At 39.1% G+C, this 26,236-nt stretch overlaps 1 protein-coding gene across 4 annotated transcripts in view; it reads left to right on the forward strand.

Annotated features, from left to right (window-relative positions):
• The first annotated feature begins 471 nt into the window (after positions 1 to 471).
• LOC127421125 (zinc finger protein 704-like) overlaps positions 472 to 26,236 on the forward strand; it is an 83,729-nt gene continuing 57,964 nt past the window's right edge. For 2 of the 4 annotated variants that reach the window (XM_051663904.1, XM_051663906.1), the window contains exons 1-2: positions 1,095 to 1,845; positions 7,589 to 7,818. In XM_051663904.1, the coding sequence (XP_051519864.1) occupies positions 1,600 to 1,845; positions 7,589 to 7,818 (476 nt within the window). In that variant the 5' untranslated portion in view covers positions 1,095 to 1,599. Of the gene's footprint in view, positions 499 to 912; positions 1,005 to 1,094; positions 1,846 to 7,588; positions 7,819 to 26,236 lie in introns of those variants that run through there. The other 2 variants (XM_051663908.1, XM_051663907.1) reach the window with 2 other exon arrangements.

Consider the following 26,236-nt stretch of genomic DNA (forward strand, 5'->3'; position numbering starts at 1 on the left):
TATGCACGTTTAAGATCATTTAGGCTGTTTGTTCCAACTTGTTTCAATAACAAACTTATTATGTACATTATTTATAGCATATGCAGGGGGCTAAAACCACCAAGACATTTTGGGAGACAGATCCCTTTTAATATTCATAAGTCCTTTCTTTCTTTTCTTTTTTTTTTTTTTTTTTACTATAAATCTGCACTTTCAGTTTCATCTTTTGTTTTTGGTGATTTGCATCCTTTGTGTATATCGTCACCTACTGGGCAGGGAGGAGAATTAATAGTAAAAAATCTGTTTCTTACCCACACCTATCATATTACTTTAGAAGACATGGATTTAACCAATTAAGTTGTATGGATTACTTTTATGCTGCATTTATATGCTTCTTTGAGCTTCAAAGTTCTGTTCACCATTCACTTGTATTGTATGGACCTACAGAGATAACATATTCTAAAAATCTTAATTTGTGTTTTGCAGAAGAAAGAAAGTCATATGAGGGATGACATGAGGGTGAGTAAATGATGAGAGAATTTGTATTTTGGGTGAACTATCCCTTTAAAAGATATGTTTTTCAATGCCTGATTCTTCTTTTTTTTACATTTGGTCCCCTCAGTAATGAAAATGTAATTATCTTGCGCCTATATACTGAGCAAAAGTGTAGCGTTTCCTTCCTCGCCATTACAAACAAATTATTAACATTGAAATGATAGATAGATAGAACCCACAAACGGGTCACGTACTCTTCTGCACAGTATATTACCATTAATATGATGAACATTGACCAACATAACTAAACAATCCACCGACTCCCTCTCACTATCCTCTAGTCACTGTTTTAAATCACTCCCATTGCTTGTGCTTGGAGGGAAAGTGCAGGAGAACGCGAGCGAGCGGAGGCGTGTGTGCCGTCAGCCAATGAGAGCGCACGCTGGCCGCGCGAGCGCACATGTTTACAGGCGACATTCCGCCGGTACAGCCAATGAATCTGGAAAACCCGGATGGAGAGCGGATTCACGGTAAACTGGGGCACAGAATACATACCAAAACAGCACTCATGACACGAGAGACGCTAGTTAATATTGAAGCACCTATCATATATGGTATTATTTCGTCGACGTTGTTTTAGCGCATAACTGCCTGCGATCTGTGTTGTGAAAGATACGCCGTGTTTGTCGAACCAACACTTGGACTCCGCTCCGTGTTTTATTACAACCCGCTAGTTTTAAGAGAACGGCAAGGAAAACAAACAGGTCGACAGAAGAAAGATATCGGTTGCCGGTCGGTCGGACTGAGAGGTTGTCTAGCGTAGAATCGCACACGTTGTAACGGTGCACTGGTCGCATGTCTTAACGATGCACGTTCACGGCCGCGCGGCTTTGCATGAACGCGGAACAAATGGTGAAATATGTGGATGCGCTCCAGAGCTGTGAAAATGTTGGCGTATTATTCTCATGTTCGGCCCATATTGTTGATTATGATGTTTACAGAGCTCGCGCTCGGTTCGTTCGGGGTTTGTCAACGTGACATTTGTTATTTTTAAAACGACATTATTGTGCAGCGGGCGAACTGATTAGACTTTGGGCATTTGGGGATATCGTTGCTACAAAAACTATGCATACGCGGCGGCTCGTGAAGCGCTCCGTCATTGGGAGCCGCGTGTATGCGCCGGGTCTACCGGGAGACGCGGCACCGCTCACGGGAGTCATCCAGGCTGTCAAACAGGACAACACAGATGCTGCAACCGGCCATCGGCGCAACGTGTACACTGTGCTTATGCAAGACGGAAGCTTGAAAGAATACTCCGAGGAAGAGATCGCACAGATGACTGCGAAAGGACCGCTGAAGTCGAGTTTGAAGGTGTGTGGTCAGCTGGGCTTGTTGTTTTGCAGATTGAGGCAGTCCATGCATCACTGTCGCGCGCACAGTTATTGTTTACAGTGCATGGAGAGACTGTATGTTTGATGGCACGGACTGTCCAAGCAGTTATCACCTGCATGAGTGAGAGTGGATATTGCAGTAATGATGCCTGTGCAGTTGTTTATCTGACTTTAGTGGCTGAATATCTGTGGCAATCAAACAAGCGCTGCTGCATTCACGCGCCAGCAAATGCATCTGTGTGTATGTGCGCGCGCGAGTACAACAGTCTCCATCTCTCCACTGCACCGGGCTCTATTAATATTGTATTACACAACATTTCCGACGTAAATTGTTATTACAGTCAACGTAGATTTGCAAAAATATGTCCCCTTTTTTTAATTAGCCCTCTTCTTCATCTGCTTGGGATCAAGTTCAATGTATACAAAGTTTATATATATATATATATATATAATGACATAATTGCAGTCAGTGTGAAGTGATACAGCCCAAGGTGCCACATCATAACAAAGAGGGCCAAAATAAAAGAGAGACAAATTTTGTCGTACAACCAGATCTGTGAGCATTTGGTTAATAACTTCTCTTTAGATTTTGCATGGAAAATAAATAAAGTAAATTAGAATATAGAACTAAAATGTAATAAATGAAATGTGCAAGTATGTCATGCAATATTCTTTTATTTGGATGCTGATTTAAAATGTATGGCTTCTATTTGCTTGCTTGTTTATTTGATTTGTTTTGAGCACAAGATATTTTGACACCTTTGCAATGTACATTTGCATTCATCTATTTAATTTGCATGCAAAAATAATAATGTTCCACTCTCTAAATGTGAATTGAGTGATGTTGAGGTGATCAGAGCATGCTGATATCTTCTCTGGTTGCATAAGATGAGAAAAAAGTTGAGATGTAAACAGTGCAAACAGGGAAACAATATGATATAGGATGTGAAACAAGGGTGGAGGCAAATGGTCCCGAGCAGCTGCTGCTCCATAACAACAAAACGGAGCTTTAGAGAGGGTCATGCTCGTAGAATCTGGGGCTTTGGCAAGATGCCTGGAATCCCAAACAAGTGCCATTCAGCTTGGGGGAATGCCACTTGTTGACTTGTTTTGTAGGGAGGGGCTTCACATTAAGTACCATTACAGTGTGGCTTTTCCAGACAAAGGCAGACTGGATTTGTTTTCATCCCCATGTTGTGTCCACTGCTTCAAATCTAAATTTAATTAACACACTCAAGCTGTCTAACAGACCTGACTCTTTATGCACCGAGGGGGCAATGCTTTAAACTTAATTCATGTAAAATGGTTTAGGGTTTAGCCATGATAGATGAAGCCCGTTACAGAAGCAGTCAGGAAGTAGATGTGTTTATTGTGTGTTTACCAAGAACATTATAGCTCCTCTTGAGATGAGATATCTCAAATCTTGAACACAGCTTCTCGCACATGAACATGCAGTAGCGTATGTGTTTGTTTTCCTTTGTGAATATTCAAATATAAATAAATAATTTGTAGATAATTAAATTGGAGTGCTCATCTCTGTGCAGCCTGCTCTCAAATCTAATTAAATCGGTTATTAGATCAGTTGAGATCTGTTTAAATTAATTATAACCATCAAACTTTTTTAGAAAAAAAAACAAGATCTCATTTGAATAGTTTGATTGACACTTAAAAAGTGACCCATATTTGATCCGTTTAGATACTGTGCTTCCACATGAGGCACGAAAGCTGTAGCCGTTAAAAACAACTGCCAGAGCAAGGGAATGTGTTTGTATCATGAGAGAGAGAGAGAGAGAGACTTAATAGTGTGTGAAATGTAAATTTGAGCTTGTCAACTGTGCATGTTTGATTTGTCGCCTGAAATCTTGCACAACATGATACCGCTGTAACAAATCTGTCTCATCTCATGATATGCCAATGCCTGGCATTTATGTCCAGCATGAAGTATCATTATTCTTTCTCTATGGGAGGTTTAAAGGTGAAGCGTGTCATTTATGCACCATTATTATAATCAAACTGAACTGCAAAACATATTGTTTTCAAACAGGTTTCTAGAACACTCCCCTCATCTTCCATTAAAAAAGATTGCCCTGTGCCAAACTCACACCATTGTTTGAGTCTATGTTGCTGTCTCGAGCCGGTTGGGATACTCAAACAAGCAGAGCAATGTCTTGATAGCGCTACAGACCAACATAGTTTACATTTTCAGAGATATGAACCTTCCAAAAGATTACGTATAATTGACTGTAATTTATAATTGTGTACATACTGGGGTTGCGTTAACTGAACATTTTCTGTCATTTACCAATTTGCTGAAAGGTTTACGGAAAATTTCAAATGGTGTCCGTAATTTTGACAGATTTATTTTTATAATTTTTTATAAAAAAATTTTTTTATAAGGAAACATTTTCACCTAGTGCATCAATTTTGACTTCACTGTCCCTCTCACACGCACTCCTGCTGTGTGTTTGTGCCCTGTTTATTGCCTGGTATTAAGATGCGTATTAACAGGTGTCATCACCATTAACACCTGGTAGTAATAGTGTTTGGATTTCGAGGAGAGGTCTGAATAATTGACTGCATATCAGTCATTATGTTAGTGTGTTATTGCATGATCAGTGTGTTACATTATTAATAAAGCACAAAAAAGTATAGTAACAAAATGAAAGTGCGAAAAAGCGGCACATAAGTGCAAACATTAGCCTACGTTTAGAGCAGAGTTGTTAGTTGTTTTAGAGGAGTACATGCTTCAGAAATGTGTGTGCTTCTCAACTGTGACTTTATTGTTATAGGCCATCAGGTACATTGATGAAGTTCCGTGAACCTGTGCATTTTCCGATCGGAAGGTTATTTCATTTAAAAGCCGCACGTACCGGTAAAGTTTAAAAATCTTGTTTTAGCGCAGTGGTTGATTGACAGGTAGCTACTTTCTTCCAAGAATTCCTTCGTTTCACCAGATTTGCGCTAGGGGAATCAAAAATATAATTAAGCCTATCCACTGTCATGGATACAGTATGCCATTATAATGGCTGCTACGCCCCTGAATGTAGTACTAATAAAAATTAAAACAAGTATGACGGATAAAAATAGACCCTGATAGAAATTTTACAACTCAGTCTGTCAAAGTGATGGATAAATATTTTTTCTAGTGCAACCTCTGTGTATACAGTGTATACTCTATATACTGTGAGTAGGGCTGCCCCCGACCAAAGATTTCCTAGTCCACTAGTAGTCGTTAGTTTAAGCAATTAGTATTAGTATGATATTAACTTAATTACTTATATATATATTTTGGGGGGCATCAGAAAATGGTTTGAGTTCCAGGGCTGAAAAAGAGTGTTATAAGTAAGATTTCTAACACTGTTCTACATTACAGAAAAAAACGAAACCATAATCAATTAATTTTACAAGCGCACGCACAAAGTGAGCTGCAGCGACACCGGCAAAAACGGTAATGATTCTGAATGTGCCGGAAAAACCAACAAGGAGACTGTCTGAACATTTTGTTAATTTATAGAGAGAAATGCACATTAGGATTGTGTCGACAGACGATGATCTCGGGGATCGACGATGGTCAGAGTGATCGGCAATAGCTGATGCCTTTGACGATGTCAAGATGATATTTGGCTCGTTTTCCTCCTAATTATTATTATTATTATTAGGCTATTATTATTATCAAATGAATATTACAAATAATTTGCCCATAGACACACAGACAAGCGCTTGAAGAAATACACTTTATTATATTATTAAGAACAGTGAAAATCCCAGGAGATCAGCAGTTACAGAAATACTCAAACCAGCCCATCTGGCACCAACAGTCATGCCATGGTCCAAATCATTGAGATCACATTTTTTCCCCATTCTGATGGTTGATGTGAACATTAACTGAAGCTCCTGACCCATATCTGCTTGATTTTATACACTGCACTGCTGCCACACGATTGGCTGATTAGATAATCGCATGGATGATTGTTGGTGCCAGATGGGCTGGTTTGAGTATTTCTGTAACTGCTGATCTCCTGGGATTTTCACACACAACAGTCTCTAGAATTTACTCCGAATGGTGCCAAAAACAAAAAACATCCAGTAAGCAGCAGTTCTGTGGATGGAAATGCCTTGTTGATGAGAGAGGTCAACAGAGAATGAAAAGACTGGTTTGAACTGACAAAGTCTATGGTAAATCTGTGTGGCATGAGGGGGCGTGGTCATGTGTCTGTCTGCGGGAGAGGGAAAGCGGTTTAGGCTTGTCACCTGGGCTGTAATTACTCTAACACTTGTCTCTCATAAAAGTGATGGTGGCGGGAGACCTGATAAGGCATGCCAGAGCGTCAGAACGAGAGAGAGTGTGACCAGAAGGCACGAGAGAGAGACTGTACAGTGATTTAGAGAGAGTGTTCCACTGAATCTATGAGTGTTTATGTTAGATGACGGTTACCGTCAAGCGTGTCTCTTTCATTAAAAGAACTGACCTTGAACCTGTTTCATTGCCCACGAACTCGACTTTATCATACTCAGATAACCGCTCTGTACAATTGTAGTGAGAAGAATATCATGTTAGAATGCTATTCTGAGATGCGGGTTGGCGCTACTTTGGTGGCACGAGAGGGACCTACACAATATTTTGATATATATATATATATATATATATATATATATATATATATATATATATATATATATACACACACACACACACACACACACACACACACACACACACAGTATGTATATTGTGAATTTGGTTTAAAATTTTCCTTTTTGAAATTCCCTTTAAGCCCTTAGCAATAGAGTTAACATACCGTATATAGGCGTTTTGGCAAATAATGCATCTATTTTAACCCCATTATAATAAGTAAATTCAAACGTAGTGTGATATGCATTTTTTCCTCTCTTCAGTCAAACTAATCATGTTGTGGTAAGATAATGATTAGGATTGCATGTTGCTCGTCGATAGATCATGCACTCTTCTGGTGCATGCGGTGATGTGCGTGGTCTTGGCCTCTGTTTGCCCTCTGTGTCACGTGTGAGGTTTAGTGACAGTGTAATAGAAAAGTGTACAGCTGCCTGTCGTGCAGATGAGATGTGCAGGAGGAAAAGCTGCTCATCGTCTTTGTAATAGTGTGGTCATGGATGGTGGCTTTTTGTGTAGTGGGGGGAAATGGCAGTGCAAGGTTTTTTTTTTTGTTGTTTTTTTTTTGTCAGCAGTGCAGAGATCTTCTAAACAAGATGATAAGCGAATAGGGTTTCTTCATTGTTTTGCTGTATATATGTCGACCAATGCATTAATTGCTAACAGCTTAAATACAGTGTAATGCTCAGTGATTGCAAGCAAATAAGCCTCACAGTATGGGTTTGTGCCATTAACGGCCCCCGGATGTAAATAGAGCTTTATTCACGGGAACCACATGGAGAGGAGAGACACTTTATGTGATTAAAGAGATGGTTCACTCAAAAATGAATATTCTGTCATCATTAACTCACCTTCAAATTGTTACAATCCAAACCTGTATTACTTTCTTCCATGGAACACAAAAGGAGATGTTAGTCTTTATGTTAGTCTCACTCACTTTCATTGCATCTTTTTCCATGCAATAAAATTGAATGGTGATTGAGGCTGTTTGGAACAGTATAGGGGTATGAGGAGTAAAGTATGACATAATTTTTATTTTTAGATGAACTACCCCTTTAAGACTGAAGAAACTCAAATGTACTTTACTCTGCAGAGCACCTGTAACGGTAGCCAGCGGGACGGGCCCACACAAGGCCAGAATGGAGGTGTGCAGAGAGGAGATGCCCCTTCCCTGAGCCCGGAGAACATGGAGGAGCCACGGGTGCTGGAGCACAAGCGAATGGGCCGGGCACTGGAGCTGGAGAAGGACCACACCCGCTCCGTTTCTCTGTTGGAACAGAAACGCAAGGTGGTCTCGTCCAGCATCGATGTACCACAAGCCAGGTAAGGCTACAGGATGGGTGCCCCACATAGGTGGGGATGAGAACTGAAATAATGTTGTTTCTTCTTGAATCCACATTGCCTGGTTAAATTAAAGGTTGCTCAATAGTGGATTTTGCTGATGCCGATAACCGATTAATTAGCTGATAGTTTTTTTTTTTTTTTTTTTCTCATTTATTTTTATTATTATTTTTTTTATCGAATGTGAAAAATAAAATGATTAGTCTTTCCTTACAGTGACGGGCACAGATATAGCAACAAACGTCCAAAATGAACAAAATCCCAATGCAGTTTAGTGTGCATCCAAAAATCACAATAACAACAGCTAGAAAATTAAGATTTGGTGGTATAATCAAACCTGGAATACACTTACTTATTTTGGGACTCTTATTTATGATGGAGACTTGGCTCTATTAGAATGCTTTATATTTAAGTATTTACCAAATTAAGTTTTTTTTTAACCATGTTCTCCAGATTAAGGATTCTGTGTGTGTGTGTGTGTGTGTGTGTGTGTATATATATATATATATATATATATATATATATATATATATATATATATATATATTATATACAGGTGCATCTCAATAAATTAGAATGTTGTGGAAAAGTTCATTTATTTCAGTAATTCAACTCAAATTGTGAAACTCGTGTATTAAATAAATTCAATGCACACAGACTGAAGTAGTTTAAGTCTTTTGTTCTTTTAATTGTGATGATTTTGGCTCATATTTAACAAAAACCCACCAATTCACTATCTCCAAAAATTAGAATATGGTGACATGCCAATCAGCTAATCAACTCAAAACACCTGCAAAGGTTTCCCGAGCCTTCAAAATGGTCTCTCAGTTTGGTTCACTAGGCTACACAATCATGGGGAAGACTGCTGATCTGACAGTTGTCCAGAAGACAATCATTGACACCCTTCACAAGGAGGGTAAGCCACAAACATTCATTGCCAAAGAAGCTGGCTGTTCACAGAGTGCTGTTAACAGAAAGTTGAGTGGAAGGAAAAAGTGTGGAAGAAAAAGATGTACAACCAACTGAGAGAACCGCAGCCTTATGAGGACTGTCAAGCAAAATCGATTCAAGAATTTGGGTGAACTTCACAAGGAATGGACTGAGGCTGGGGTCAAGGCATCAAGAGCCACCACACACAGACGTGTCAATGAATTTGGCTACAGTTGTCGTATTCCTCTTGTTTAGCCACTCCTGAACCACAGACAATGTCAGAGGCGTCTTACCTTGGCTAAGGAGAAGAAGAACTGGACTGTTGCCCAGTGGTCCTAAGTCCTCTTTTCAGATGAGAGCAAGTTTTGTATTTCATTTGGAAACCAAGGTCCTAGAGTCTGGAGGAAGGGTGGTGAAGCTCATAGCCCAAGTTGCTTGAAGTCCAGTGTTAAGTTTCCACAGTCTGTGATGATTTGGGGAGCAATGTCATCTGCTGGTGTTGGTCCATTGTGTTTTTTGAAAACCAAAGTCACTGCACCCGTTTACCAAGAAATTTTGGTGCACTTCATGCTTCCTTCTGCTGACCAGCTTTTTAAAGATGCTGATTTCACTTTCCAGCAGGATTTGGCACCTGCCCACACTGCCAAAAGCACCAAAAGTTGGTTAAATGACACCAATGGTGTTGGTGTGCTTGACTGGCCAGCAAACTCACCAGACCTGAACCCCATAGAGAATCTATGGGGTATTGTCAAGAGGAAAATGAGAAACAAGAGACCAAAAAGTGCAGATGAGCTGAAGGCCACTGTCAAAGAAACCTGGGCTTCCATACCACCTCAGCAGTGCCACAAACTGATCACCTCCATGCCACGCCGAATTGAGGCAGTAATTAAAGCAAAAGGAGCCCCTACCAAGTATTGAGTACATATACAGTAAATGAACATACTTTCCAGAAGGCCAACAATTCACTAAAAATGTTTTTTTTATTGGTCTTATGATGTATTCTAATTTTTTGAGATAGTGAATTGGTGGGTTTTTGTTAAATGTGAGCCAAAATCATCACAATTAAAAGAACCAAAGACTTAAACTACTTCAGTCTGTGTGCATTGAATTTATTTAATACACGAGTTTCACAATTTGAGTTGAATTACTGAAATAAATGAACTTTTCCACGACATTCTAATTTATTGAGATGCACCTGTGTATATATATATATATATATATATATATATATATATATATATATATATATATATATATATATTTTAGGGGTGTAACGATTCATCGATCCAATAACTAACGATCCAGTGTTATCGATACAACACGTAAATATCGATATAGGCATTTTTTTAAGATGCACCTTTATCTTAATACATGTCAGCCACGTCTGTACGCATTTCCGTCAGGCGATGAAGCAACCATATTACATTAATTTTACTTTATGAGCGCTAAATACGCTTTTCATGTGGGACAAGGATGTGCGCAGGGTCTGTGAAGTCAAATTGTGCTCTGCTATCTGTGCGAGCGCATCAACCGGGCATTTCCTAAAATGCTCTCGTGACAAACGCAGAGCTTCTCACATACGTGATTAATTCGGGCTTCCATCCATATCGTTGCACATGCAACCCATTTGAAATGTACATGATAATTTGCTATTTAAAAGTACCATGGAGCAGTTCAACCATCATGTGAAACGTCTTGATTATATATTACAGTTAATTACCTTAGCCAAATACATTTAAACTCTAAACATTTTTCACAATTACTGACATTTAATCGTACAAAACATTCCCTGTCTTAGGTCAGTTTGGATCACTATTTTAAGAATGTGAAATGTTAGAATAATAGTAGAGAGTATTAATTATTTCAGCTTTTATTTCTTTCATCACATTCCCAGTGGGCCAGAAGTTTACATACACGTTGTTAGTATTTGGTAGCATTGCCTTTAAATTGTTTAAATTGGGTCAAACGTTTTGGGTAGCCTTCCACAAGCTTCTCACTATAAGTTGCTGGAATTTTGGCCCATTCCTCCAGACTGAACTGGTGTAACTGAGTCAGGATTGTAGTCCTCCTTGCTTGCACATGCTTTTTCAGCTTTGCCCACAAATGTTCTACAAGATTGAGGTCAGGGCTTTGTGATGGCCACTTTTCCACAACTTTGGAGGTATGCTTGGGGTCATTGTCCATTTGGAAGACCCATTTGTGATGGAGCTTTAACTTGCTGGCTGATGTCTTGAGATGTTGCTTCAATATATCCACATAATTTTCCTTCGTCATGATGCCATCTATTTTGTGAAGTGCACCAGTCCCTCCTGCAGCAAAGCACCCCCACAACATGATGCTGCCACCCCCATGCTTCACGGTTGGGATGGTATTCTTCTGCTTGCAAGCCTCACCCTTTTTCCTCCAAACATAACGATGGTCATTATGGCCAAACAGTTCAATTTTCCAAAAAGTAAGCTCTTTGTCCCCATGTGCACTTGCAAACTGTAGTCTGGCTTTTTTATGGCAGTTTTAGAGCAGTGGCTTCTTCCTTGCTGAGCAGCCTTTCAGGTTATTTTGATATAGGACACGTTTTACTGTGGATATAGATACTTGTCTACCTGTATCCTCCAGCATCTTCACAAGGTCCTTTGCTGTTGTTTTAGGATTGATTTGCACTTTTCTCACCAAACTACGTTCATCTCTAAGAGACAGAATGCGTCTCCTTCCTGAGCGGTATGATGGCTGCGTGGTCCCATGGTGTTTATACTTGCGTACTATTGTTTGTACAGATGAACGTGATACCTTCAGGCATTTGTAAATCTCTCCCAAGAATGAACCAGATTTGTGGAGGTCCACAATTTTCTTTCTGAGGTCTTGGCTGATTTCTTTTGATTTTCCTATGATGTCAAACAAAGAGGCTCTGAGTTTGAAGGTAAGCCTTAAAATACATCCACATGTACACCTCCAGTTGACTCCAAATAGCCTATCAGAAGCTAAATTAGGCTTGACATTTTCTGGAATTTTTCAGGCTGCTTAAAGGCACAGTTAACTTAGTGTATGTAAACTGACTAGAGCCCGACCGATATAGGATTTTTGACACCCATACCAATTTTATTGAGGGGAAATTCACCGATTACCGATATGGTGGCCGATATAGTCAGTTTTTGAGCTGGAATGAAACAGACCTTTTCTATGTGGATTTTGCACCGATATGACTATAAAAAGATACTCAGAAGGCTGCTTTATTAAACATATATTTTTATCAAAGAATATTTGACATTTATTATTATAAATTGTCATCATTGGAAAAAGTACAATATTTCCCTCTGAAATGTAGTGGAGTGGAAGTATGAAGTAATAGAAAAATGCCATGGTAATACTCAAGTAAAGTACAAGTACCTCTAAATTGTACTAAAATACAGTTTTCTTGCTTATCAAAACATCATCAGCAATATTTCGCTGTTAATGAATAACAAAACAGTCACAAACAATAATGCATGGTTTGCTGCTGCCGAGTCAAGAGATAAACTGTGGCAGCGGTGTTACACCGTATTCCGGTGGAAAACCAGACTTTTAAATATTAAATTTTGTAAATGCAACGACTGGAATTGTTCAGTTGAAGGGGGTACCAAACTGTGAATCCTGAACAAAACAGTTTGGTGAATACATGTTTACACATTAGCTTCCACTCAGCTGACAAGCAATGAAAGTAGCTACATGGTTAGCTAGTTAGCTATAAGCTCGTTGTCACAGAGAGCAAAAGATGGACGTTATTTATTTACTTTCCAGCATTGTGTCTCACCAACTCGGTAACAACATAGCATGAAATCAACACTCAACAGACACAATCCACCACCGCACCATTGTCTTCTGAGCTGCAAAAAGATGCTCTGATGTTTACCTTTCAATCTGCTACGTTACTGACTGCACTGACAAACTACAACTGGCTAACATAACAAACGGATGTGATAAACATGAGTGACATGGTTGTCAGGGACAGGGTTAACGTTATATTAGTTATATTGAAAAGGGAAAATAATGGGGTCATTGTTTATTAACTTTCCAGTATGTATTTCACAAACTAGTTAGCAACTTGCCACTTAACACCACACTGTCTGCAGAACCACCATCAGCTCAGCTCTGTAAACAATGGAGTCGGAGCACGCACTGCTGGACAAACTATGTTATGACACCAATTCTAAATCAACCCAAGCATTGTTTTCTGCATTATATGTTCTGAAAAAAAATGTTTTAATATCTGCAAAAACATATACTCTGATACCGATATATCTGTGAAAGGCTAATATGGGCACTACTTCTGGCCCACTGGAATTGTGATATAGTCAATTAAAAGTGAAACAGTCTGTCTGTAAACAATTGTTGGAAACATTACTAATGTCATGCACAGAGTAGATGTCCTAAACGACTTGCCAAAACTATAGTTTGCTAATATGAAATCTGTGGAGTGGTTAAACTTCTGACTTCAAATATATATGTGTGTGTGTGTGTGTGCGTGCGTGCGCGCTATAGAACCGGTGTTATACTGTAGAACCAAGCTGTTCTAGCTGTAGACTCTTCCAGTGCTGGCCACAGAGGAACACAGAGAAATAATAATAAAACTATCGGCATATTAGATTTTTAAAAAGCAACTATCGCACGGGGCCTGGGAAGCTCAGCGAGTATAGATGCTGACTACCACCCCTGGAGTCGCGAGTTCGAATTCGCTGAGTGACTCCAGCCAGGTCTCCTAAGCAACCAAATTGGCCCGGTTGCTAGGGAGGATAGAGTCCCATGGGGTAACCTCCTCGGGTCGCTATAATGTGGTTCTCGCTCTCGATGGGGTGCGTGGTGAGTTGTGCATGAATGCCGTGGAGAATAGCGTGAAGGCTCCACAAGTTCTGTTTACATACATCTTTGGTCTGAAATGTTACAATGATTGTTTTTCAGTACAATGACAATTACCCTATACTTTATTATTTTATATAATATGTAAACTTAAGATTCTTCTAAGAAAGCTCAGCACACACCCAGATTATTGATTCCATGGACCGATAAAACTTTGGCTAATCTTTGACTTTCAGAGGAAGTATTTCCACTCAACATGCATACATTTCTACCTCTTATAATTATACATTTGGTAAACATTTATTTCGTTTTGTGCTGAATCCATTTTATTATCAGCAACACTAACAAAAAAAGCTCATGATACCACATTGTTTTTTTCTGTTGTTGTTTTTTTTTTTTTGCACATATGCCATGATGGTATTACAATGTTTTATTGGACATGTACCATGGTAGCACCATGGTATTCTCTAAAGTACCATGGTATATGAATGTGGTAACCATTCAGTACCACAATCCATATCAAAGTAGCATTGTTTACAACCTGATACCATCACTCTACCATGATATGGCCACAGTACATGTCTGTAATTTTAGATTTTATGTAATCAGTATGTGAAGTGTACATGGTACTTCAATAGCACTCTGAGTAAGGCATAGACCACCAGCATATCGACACAGGCTTGTTTGCGGTCTTTTGAGTCTTGTGGTCTTTGTGCCTTACTGCATTTGCACTTTGAAGATCTCTCTGACACATCTCAATGGTGCAGTAAGATCCTCACATACAAAAACATTGAAAGCAGCTATTTTCATTGACTTTGTAATGTACATTCAGTAACATGTTTTTAACACATGTTAATCTATGTTAGCCTGCAACCTAATCTAACTTGAGTTGTGTTTTACTTTTCTTAGATCTCAGAAATCAATGCACTTAGTGCTCTGTGTGAAGCACTTGGCCTATATGAAACAGCTGCTGTCTGATAGCTCTATTACTGCACTCAGGCCTGTGATCGACTTAGTATTTATTTGTTGATGAATTGTTGATCTCCATGCTCAGTTTACATTCTGTTCGTCCATTCAGGGAAAACAAAATGTCTCATTAATCACTGAATTTATTTAATGGCTGAGGAAGATGTTTATGATTTCTGCCAGCGTTAATTGGCTGTGTGTATTTGATTTGCTATAGGTCGACTATCGATATCTCTGGGTGTTATATTGATCACCTCAGTGGTGCTCTATGAAGCTCATTATTTTTAACGCTTATAGAAAAAAGCGATTAATCCTTCATGTGCAACAAATGGTGTAATTTGTCTGGCTATCTCTACATCCGGACTTTCTGCATCGTGCTTATGTTGTGGCCCAATACAAACAGTTTTCTGAACAGACAGTAAGGTTGAGCAACTTATCATGACCGGATTCTGGCTGAAATCGAATGGATTTTTAGATTTGTGTATTTGAGTTGATTCTGTCTCACAGTGTGCATTTGTCAAGTTGTGTCCATGTTTGCTAATATATTTTCCTTTGTGTGTTTCTTTTGGAAAGCACAAATCTCAAAGCAGGTATACATTAAGCTTTGAGGTCTATTATACACAGTTTTGGACAATGAACAGCACAATGTTTAAGTATCCCAAAATAATTACAGTGGCTTTCTGTTGGCAGAGGTGGTCAGTTAAGACAAACATAGACTGAGATCTGGATACTGTGGTTTTTCTTTTGCTTTTCTCTTTTGAAAAGTACAACTACAGGATAGATGAACAGTCTCCTATGCCCAGGGCTGTACACTTCATTTTATAGATTTTAGAACGGGTGCTAGTGGCTTAAAATTAAAATGTATTACAAAACAGGAGTATAGATATTGCCACTCTCTTTTGCACAGGCTAAAATATTGCAAGCCCTTTCGACATTAAATCACATGCAGGATGTGAATTATAGATATTTTTACTAGTTAAAATGCCAATTCTTGTTAATCAGCAATGGAATGGTGAAAATGCAAATTCTTGATATCAGTAAATACATTTCCACTAGTAAAAATGTTGATTCTTGATATAAAAAATGATGTCATTACTTGCAGAAATACCCATTCTTGATGTCAAAAATGGAATTTCAACTAGTAAAAAACTGAATTAAGGATATCTGTAACTGCATTTTCACTAGTAGAATTTTAACAATGATCTGTCATTCACTCCTATTCAAAACTCACAGTAATCCGTAATTAATTTCCTACTATTTGAAATTCCAATGTCACATATCAGCTGTACTTCTTACTAAATACTGTAGATAATTCTTCATATCAATGATTACATTGTTACTAGTACAAAAATCCATTCTTTTTTTGGGGGGGGGGGATTTTTTTTTTCCCTTTTTCTCCCAATTTGGAATGCCCAATTCCCAATGCGCTCTAAGTCCTCGTGGTCGCATAGTGATTCGCTTCAGTCCGGGTGGCGGAGGACGAATCCCAGCTGCCTCCGCGTCTGAGACAGTCAACCCGCGCATCTTATCACGTGGCTTGTTGAGCGCATTGCCACGGAGACATAGCGCGTGTGGAGGCTTCACACCATCCACGCTCAATTCACCATGCGCCCCACCGAGAACAAACCACATTATAGCGACCACGAGGAGGTTACCCCATGTGACTCTACCCTCCCTAGCAACCGGGCCAATTTGGTTGCTTAGGAGACCTGGCTGGAGTCACTCAGCACGCCCTGGGATTTGAACTAGCGAACTAGCGAACTCCAGGGGTGGTAGCCAGCGTATTTTACCACTGAGCTACCCAGGCCCCACAAAAATCCATTCTTGATATCAACAGTTGAATTACAACTAGTAAAAATGCTAATTTTTGATATCTGTAAATGTATTTCAGTGTGTTAGATGTGGTATTTCAGATATCTGTAAATGGATGTTAGACAGAGGAGTAAATAAAGATATATTAAAAGGCTTTCTTACCAGTTATAATAACATTATAGACTTAAAATTATCATTGCTACTTGTGAAAACCAAATTATCAATATCAAGATTAAGCAGTTTTTGTAGTTGTAATTCAGTTGTTAATATCAGGAATGGACATTTGCAATTTAATTATTGATATGAAAAAAATTATTGTTTTTAATAGCAAGTAGAACATAGCTGATATATAAAATTGGAATTAGTAATTAGTAAGAATTTAGTTGTAGTTACTTGTAATTGCTTTTTGATCAGGAGTTAATGACAGATCGTTGTAAAAATACGAGCAAAACTGTCGCACTGTTCCGCCCTGCCCGTGTCAAAGGCACATAAGGATTAGCTTCACTGTTATTGTGTAAAGCCTTCTCAACATGTCAAAAATCAATATATAGAGCTTCGCTCTGAACGATTTTTATATAGCACCGGAGAAGACCATTAGATCCCATGGACCGTGAGTGTATTGTGTGAAAATGTGTGCGCAGCAAGTACTTTAATTGATGAACACAGAGAGCCCCTTGACAAAAGAAAGGATCTTCCCTGCATTTAAAGTCGGGAGTAACCTCTCCAGTGAATATGGCCATGATTACTCTGAAATTGTGATTCATTGCTCTGAAAGAGTCACTGGGTCTACCTTGATGGGAAAGGAATTCACTTTAAGCAGAAAGAATGGAGTGTTTAGGGACAAATCTGTTCAAGAAAGAGCCAGGAACATATCCTGCTCTGATTGTGATTAGAGACACCAGGTCACATACTTTTGATCTTGTGATTGTATACAACAGTGACCTGGATGCAGCAACACTTCAGTATCACAGGGCTGGTACTCACAAGTAGCCACTTGGTTTGTGTTTAATCATACAGTGGAGAGGTAGCTGTATGTGGGTTTGTTTGGTGACCCGCAGGTCTGGGGTGCACACATTTTCCCTCTCCCATCAGCTGTTTTAAAGTTCATCATTGGATACCAAATAGCTTAGTTCATCATATTTGTTTAGAATTACACCACAAGCATTCTATGACTTGTATAAAAGTTGACCCAACGTGATTCTTGACCCCTTTTTTATTCAGCTGCTTTGCTGAGAGAGACTTTTAGTAAAAGATTATAAACTGCTGTGTCTCTGAATGTGGAGATTGAATTTGAAAGCATTTTTGGTTTCTGTATCCACTAATAGCCTATACAACATGAATCTATACCGGAGCTAATGTAATGTAGGGCGCACAACATTTTATTTTTGTTCTATAGCATGAAACGGAATTGTAATAAGAACACTTGACTTGTAGCACTGCACACTGACAAATAGCCTCCACCAAACTAATTGCAAGCAGGAAATTAATTATGTTTGTGTTTGGGTGTATGTGTATGTAAGTTCAGGAATGTAAAGAAACAACGCTGGTCACTTAAAAGGGGAAGTCACAATCTGCAGCATTACCGCCACAAAAATAATGCCTTTTTAAAAAAGTTTCAAACACTCTGCCATCACTCACGCTAGTGTTGTCACGATACCAAAATTTCAGTAGTCGGCATCGGCGTCGTCAGGTCATTTTTCCGGGGCTTCAGCCCCGAATGTTTTGACTGTAGCCCCGAATGTAATTTTAAATGTAGGCTATGCAGTAATATTACCAGTACTGGAGAAACACTGGTATTGGGACATCTTTTTTTATTTTAGTACCAACTTGGTACCGAAGTACCGATACTTTTGGCATCACTAACTCACGCTATTGGTTGTGCCAATGTCGTGCCCAGTCAGGCGGATCTAGAGGTCTGCACGAGCATTAAGTCACATGAAGTCCCCTTTGCAACATGATCTTCTACTTCAAAACGTCAAATCTTTGTGTCCGCTGCACCAAAAACAGCTAGACAAATTAAACAGAATTCAGGTGTCTCAAGATAAAAAATAAATAAAAAATAAAAAATTGAAATACTTTTTTTTTAAAAACTAGATATGGTGTCTAAAAAATGTAGTGGTGCTGCATGAGACACTGAAAAAAATTATGTGACACAGTGATCAAAGATGTCCATCAGTCACGTGCTTACACATAAGTGAAAATCAGCACAGACACTCGCAAAAACACATTCTGTGTGAACAACCCCTAACAGCCCCTAAGTGTTTGCACGAGTCTGAGTAAGAGCACGTGGGCAAAACAAGTTACGTTAAAATAAAAATATATATTATATATGAAATAAATGTAACCTAAATTATATTAAATTGATATATTATCAAAATATTTATGATAATAAATAATAATAATAATTTTTCATTAATTTCATTAAACCTGACCAAAACCCGAAGTTACACTTGGAAAAACTGACCCGAACCTGGCCCAAACCAGACAGTCGTGTCCCGTGGGGCTAGGGTCGGGTAACTGATTAATTGATTTAAATAAACCTATTGAAATTCTGTTTTCTTCACTTTTAAGGCCAAAATGATCATGTTTTTTCCTTCTAAGATGGATTCCTCTGACTGCATTTCAGGCTTTGTTAATTCATTATCAAAGCAAAAGTTTTGTAAAGGTGGTGTAATTTCTGCACAACTAATGGCACTAAACAGAATGACAAAAACAAGCTTTTGTTACAGTGTTACTGTCTTCTATTGGTGGAACAAAAAGATGGTCCCATCCAAAACTCACGCAATTGGTTTAGCCAATGTCATGCTGGTCAAGATGCTCAAACAGAGCAATGTTTTGATAGTGCCACAGTGTTTACACTCTTCTTGAGATCAACCTACTAAAGGCATACTTTTAGGTGCTTTTCATACAACGCGGGTCACTATATTTGTGTGGTATTTATCAATTTTGAGCCATTATGCGCACCACAGTGATGAACACTTGTGCCTCTGCGCATCGCATGTGGTAATACAGCAGATATCTGTTGCGAGCAATTAATTTGCAGCCCTGCTTACAATGCACAGTTCACTTTGGCAAGTTTCTAAAAGGCAACATTCCCCTGCCACTCATAGTGCACGTGAATATGTGTTTTTGTGCAATTTATGATGTCATCATGCTTAAATCGCCAAAATCACAATTCACTAGTTATTTTACTTCCTAAACAAGTGTGGACCCGAGTACAGGTTTCTTTCTCACTCATGTGAACCATGCTAGAGTTCCATTACAACCAAACTCAGACCACCTCCCACAGGTAGTCTCGGGTTTGGTACCATGGTCCGCGCCCCGGCTTACATAACTGCTTTCATATTATCAATATTTCATGCAAACTGTGCTCTTTTTCAGATTAAACTGGCAGTGTGAAAGCCCCCATAGTTGTCTAAATTGAATATTAAACTGGAATAGGAGACAGTATTTTAACATTGAAAATATTACAAATTTTATTTTATTTTATTTACTTTTAGGTTGTAAACTTTAATCACTTGGATTTGCAGGGACCTGAAATATATCTGTTGTACACATGTGTGTGACTGTGACAGTGGCAGGGACCGTTGTTAGGGAACCACACTGGAGGATTCAGCAAATGAGTCTATTGCTTTTAAAGTTCAGTCCCTTAAATCCATCAAAATAAGCCTTTGCATTACTGTGGTAAAGCCAGTCCAATCCGGACTGGAACCAAATTACTAGGTTTCCTATAACCTTTTAGACAGCCATGTTATTGCTTGATATAGGCGTGACTTTGTTATTGCTTTTTCTTTAACAACAAGGTTTTTCCTTCCTCTTTTTTCCCCCTGTTGATCCAGAGCTGGGATGTGCTGTGTCAAAGTGGTGGGTGAATAAAGCAGGGAGGGGGGCCGCTCTGGTCAAACAGTATGCTTTCTCAGTAGAGCAGCTTTGGTGGCTGCCAATAAAAACAACTTCCCTCAGAGAGTGGCTGGTGATTAGGCTGCAACGTTAGAGAGCATGCGATTACCTTCTGAAAAGCGCAACACTCTACGAAGGCTGGACAACTTCCAGCGCTCTCACAGCAAACTGGACACAGTGGACACAGTGGACACAGTGTGTTTTTGTGTTTTCAGACTTCATGATGATTGAGGTAGTTTTCAAGGCCTTATCTGATGCAGCAAGTAACAAAATACATGCCTGAATTTATTCTATCCTTCATAAACTGTCTTGCGGTTGTGATAGTATGATATATGAAAGAATGTAGTCGCTGTTTCTAGTGGCTTGCAATAAAGATAAGGGCTGTCAGTTGAAATGCAATCGAATGAATTACATGATGCACTGATTTGTTAATCAAATAACTTTTGCTGAAAATGTGCTGAGAAAGGCCCCAAATGAAGATAATTCAAAGACATTACATTATTGTCACAGACAAATAAAGCATTGAATATATATTTAGAAAAGTGGTTTTAGAAGGCAGTTTATTTGTTTAATATCCATATTATTGAACATAAGCCAATCGCAGTCACAGCAATCCATTTTGTAATCAAGTTTGTCAGTCTGTCCAAGGTAAACTTAGGGGCCTTTCACACAGGACGTGTTCTTGCATTCCTTCTGCTCTATTTTGTAATTGTTGGTCTATGTACCTGTGTCAGGTGGATGTCTTCAGCCTTTGCATCGTGTCCTGCTGGGGTTTTTTCCCAGCGTCTCATGCTGTGAGTGCAGCACTTTTAAGACGCTGAAGTAAAAAAAAAAAATAGTTCAACTCTAAAGTACAATTACTTTTACGATTAAAGTTGATTAACATTTTTACTGATTCTTGCATCGAACACAGAAAAGCAAAACATAAATACACGGAATCAACATTAAATTGTGTCTCCATCTTCTGATTGGCATCGCCAGCAGGTGGGTGTGTCTTTAAGATCAAGTCTATACAATCTAGAAGGGGTCTAATAGAATCTATGTAAAATCTTGAATTGCACAAGGCGAACCCTTGCATCTCTAGATACAGACTTGACTTTTTTTTTTTTTTTATCCTAGCCACACTCTTTCCTCCAATACCAAGTTTAAATATTTCTCCCATAATCTCTTGATAGAAGTTAAAGCTCCGTCTCCCATTCTCCGGGAGTAATACACTGATGCCTAATGACCTTTTCCAAAAGCAGTAATCACCTCTCCCAGAGTATCTGCCACTTTAGGGGGGTGTGTGCTACTCCCAAAAACAATACAGAGCAGGTGGCGCAGCTGTAAATACCTATAGATTTGAGATCTGGGAATCCCAAAATGTTGAACCAAATTTTCAAAAGATCTCAATACTCCACTCTCATATAGGTCACCGAGTTAGTAACCCCCCCTCACAATCCACTGTGAACAGCAGAAAGGGGAATTGCCAATACATAATTTAGGGTTCAGCCATATGCTTGAGGCAACATTTAAATAAATGTCTGAATTAAACACTCTGGACACCTTTGTCCATACCGAGTGCAAATGTGAGATAATGGGGTGTAACTTAACTTCTTCGGTTAGTTTGATAGAAAGGCTTTGCAATGGCGAAATGGGGGAAAACTTCCTGTTCAATACAAAACCAGGGAGGGGCTCTCTCAGGTGGAAGCGACAAATGAGCCAAATGTCTGAGACCGAATGCATAATAATAAAACAAAATCTTGGGTAGGCCTAGCCCACCTTTTTCAGTCGGCCTATGTAACGTATTCAAATGTAATCTAGGATGCTTACCATTCCAAATGCAGGTCTTCGCTATGCTATCAAATTGCTGGAAATAAGACATCTACAGGGAGAGATTGTAGCAGGTAGTTACATTTTGGAATACAATTCATTTTAAGAACATTAACCTTCCCAATCATAGATAAATGTAATGAAGCCCACCTGCCCACATCGCTCAAACTTTTTTATTAAGGGATAAAAATTAACTCTAACTAAATCAGACAAATTTGCTGGGAATAAAATGCCCAAATATTTAATGCCCTGTTTGGGCCATTGGAAGGCGCCCGGCTGAAAAGCCGTTACTGGGCAGTACGCTGTCAGAGCCAAAGCTTCGGATTTAGACCAACTGAATCTGTATCCTGAGAATTTGGAAAAGGAATTAATAATTCTGTGGAGGCAAGGCATAGATCTAATGGGGTCGGAAACGAATAATAAATTATCATCTGCGTGATGCAAAAGCCTATGCGCCATACCTCCCACTACCACCCCTGGAAAATCACCTTCCCTTCTTATCGCAGCTGCTGTTGGCAAGAAAGAACAATAATGGAGAAAGAGGGCAACCCTGCTGGGTGCCCCTATCCAGAGTAAAATAATCTGAAATTTGTTTGTACCACCGCTACCGGGTGTCTATAAAGTAACTTAATCCATCCAATAAAAGTATTTCTGAACCTGAATATTTCCAAAATTTTAAAAAAGATTATCCCATTCTACCATATCAAACGCCTTTTCGGTGTAAAGTGAGATGGCAGCGACCGGGGTCTGATCATTCTCCACCGACCACATGATATTGATGAAACGCCTAATATTATCAGAAGAGCTACGGCCCCAAATAAACCCTACCTGATCTATATATGTATAAGTGATATCATAACTTCATCGGTTAGCCAGAATGTTTGACAATATTTTTACGTCTAGCTGGATCAGGGAAATTGGACGGTAACTCTTAACTCTTAAAAATAATTCTTTAAAAGCATTATTTATATCAATGGCCAAAGTAAAGATTTCACCACCAGCAGATTTCACTGAGGGAATGGTAGAAATAGACCCTCTCTGCTTTATATATCTATCCAAAAGCTTCCCTGCTTTGTCCCCCGACTCAAAGTATGACTGTCTTGCCCTGATTAGCCAAAACTCCACCTTCCGTGACAAAATAGTGTTATATCTGTATTTCAGTCGGGTCAATTCTCTGAGGCCATCAGACGACATTTGACGCTTCAGCTCTGCCTTGGCACTTTTAATATTCTCTTCCAACTCCACGAGTTCTCGTGCTTTTGATTTTTTGATGAATGAGGTATACTGTATGATCCGACCCCTAAGAACCGCCTTAAGTGCCTCCCAAGCCACGCCCACAGAGGATACTGAGGACCAGTTGGTCTCCATATAAACATTGATTTCAGACTTTAACATTTGTTGAAATTCAGGATTTTGGAAAAGGGATACATTAAAGCGCCAACTTTATGATTTCTTTTTCTCTGTATGTGTCAACACCTCTAAACTCACCAGGGTGTGATCTGAGACAAAGATGTTTCCCATTGAGCAATCAACAATAGATGAAATGAGGCACATAAATCTATTCTAGAATAAATCTTATGGACTGATGGAAAAAAATTTATAGTCCCTACCAGATGGGTTCAAAAGTCTCCAAATATCTGTAAGACCAAGATTTTTACACATCCTGTGAAGCTTCAGTGTTGCTCAAGGGGGCTTACATACTTTTGCATCACTATGATAAAGGACTGAGTCCATCAAAATATTAAAGTCTCCTCCCAATATTATATTGTGAGGGGTGCCAGCGGCTTGCAACATCCCTTCAAGATTTATAAAAAAGCCCTGATCATCAGCAATAGGTGCATAAATATTAGCCAATATAACACTTTGCCCCTGAATTTCTGCTAAAACAAAAATGACTCTTCCTAATTTATCTTTAATCTGTTTGAGACATTTGAATTGTAGATGTTTACTTATCAATGTAATGACTCCCCTGCTCTTACTTGAGTCAGCACTAAAGAGAACATGTCCACCCCACATCTTCCCAAATATTTCAGCTTCCTGCGGGAAAAGATGCGTTTATTGAAGAAACACTATATCATATTTCTTACGCTTAAGAAATAACCTTCCTTCTTTTTATGGGGTGCCCCAATCCATTCACATTCCACGTGGATAGAGACAATCCGCTCATATTAACATTTGACATTTTGACATATGATAAAAAAAAAATAGATTGTGTGTCAAAAATAAAAATAAATAAAAATAAAAAAATTAAATTCTCCAAGTCTTCCAACTTTTCCCAAATGCACTCCAAGTCTATCTTGGTCGCTAGCGGATTAGCAGCTAATTCCTTCAACGATGACTCCAGATAATCAATCCGTTTCTCGACTTCCGACACTCTTGTATCTCTCTTGAAGAGCACACTATAAAATCAGTGATCTGGAAATTGGGTTCAAAAAGGCCATCCGTGAATAGTTTCTTTCATTACTAAGCAATAATGGCCTTTTCCATTAGAAGCTTTAAATCTCTGAAACCTTGCATGTCAGGGCTTGAGAAATTGGACCACCTGTGATGGTTTGGAATGAAATGTGTTGTCATGTTTATGCAAATTTGTGGTTTAATTAAAATCCCTGAAAATCAGTGAGGGGGAGTGGCCAAGAATGGATAGAATGGATAATTTTTTTTCAAAGCAATAACACAGGCTGTTGTGTTCACTAGCTGATTGAAGTTTCCAGCGCAATGGTCTTAGTTTGTTTGGCATTGCACTGCATCAAACACCAAGTGAGAAATGGCTTCCCACTAGGACTGGGCGATAATATAACTTAAAAAGTTTATCTCTATATTTTTCAGCCTTTTGGTGATATTCGATATACAGATGCATCTCAATAAATTAGAATGTCGTGGAAAAGTTCATTTATTTCAGTAATTCAACTCAAATTGTGAAACTCATGTATTAAATAAATTCAATGCACACAGACTGAAGTAGTTTAAGTCTTTTGTTCTTTTAATTGTGATGATTTTGGCTCACATTTAACAAAAACCCACCAATTCACTATCTCCAAAAATTAGAATATGGTGACATGCCAATCAGCTAATCAACTCAAAACACCTGCAAAGGTTTCCCGAGCCTTCAAAATGGTCTCTCAGTTTGGTTCACTAGGCTACACAATCATGGGGAAGACTGCTGATCTGACAGTTGTCCAGAAGACAATCATTGACACCCTTCACAAGGAGGGTAAGCCACAAACATTCATTGCCAAAGAAGCTGGCTGTTCACAGAGTGCTGTATCCAAGCATGTTAACAGAAAGTTGAGTGGAAGGAAAAAGTGTGGAAGAAAAAGATGCACAACCAACCAAGAGAACCGCAGCCTTATGATTGTCAAGCAAAATCGATTCAAGAATTTGGGTGAACTTCACAAGGAATGGACTGAGGCTGGGGTCAAGGCATCAAGAGCCACCACACACAGACGTGTCAAGGAATTTGGCTACAGTTGTCGTATTCCTCTTGTTAAGCCACTCCTGAACCACAGACAACGTCAGAGGCGTCTTACCTGGGCTAAGGAGAAGAAGAACTGGACTGCTGCCCAGCGGTCCAAAGTCCTCTTTTCAGATGAGAGCAAGTTGTGTATTTCATTTGGAAACCAAGGTCCTAGAGTCTGGAGGAAGGGTGGTGAAGCTCATAGCCCAAGTTGCTTGAAGTCCAGTGTTAAGTTTCCACAGTCTGTGATGATTTGGGGTGCAATGTCATCTGCTGGTGTTGGTCCATTGTGTTTTTTGAAAACCAAAGTCACTGCACCCGTTTACCAAGAAATTTTTGAGCACTTCATGCTTCCTTCTGCTGACCAGCTTTTTAAAGATGCTGATTTCATTTTCCAGCAGGATTTGGCACCTGCCCACACTGCCAAAAGCACCAAAGGTTGGTTAAATGACCATGGTGTTGGTGTGCTTGACTGGCCAGCAAACTCACCAGACCTGAACCCCATAGAGAATCTATGGGGTATTGTCAAGAGGAAAATGAGAAACAAGAGACCAAAAAATGCAGATGAGCTGAAGGTCACTGTCAAAGAAACCTGGGCTTCCATACCACCTCAGCAGTGCCACAAACTGATCACCTCCATGCCACGCCGAATTGAGGCAGTAATTAAAGCAAAAGGAGCCCCTACCAAGTATTGAGTAC

This window comes from Myxocyprinus asiaticus, chromosome 30 (genome assembly GCF_019703515.2).
Source record: "Myxocyprinus asiaticus isolate MX2 ecotype Aquarium Trade chromosome 30, UBuf_Myxa_2, whole genome shotgun sequence".
In the NCBI taxonomy this organism is placed as follows: domain Eukaryota; kingdom Metazoa; phylum Chordata; class Actinopteri; order Cypriniformes; family Catostomidae; genus Myxocyprinus; species Myxocyprinus asiaticus.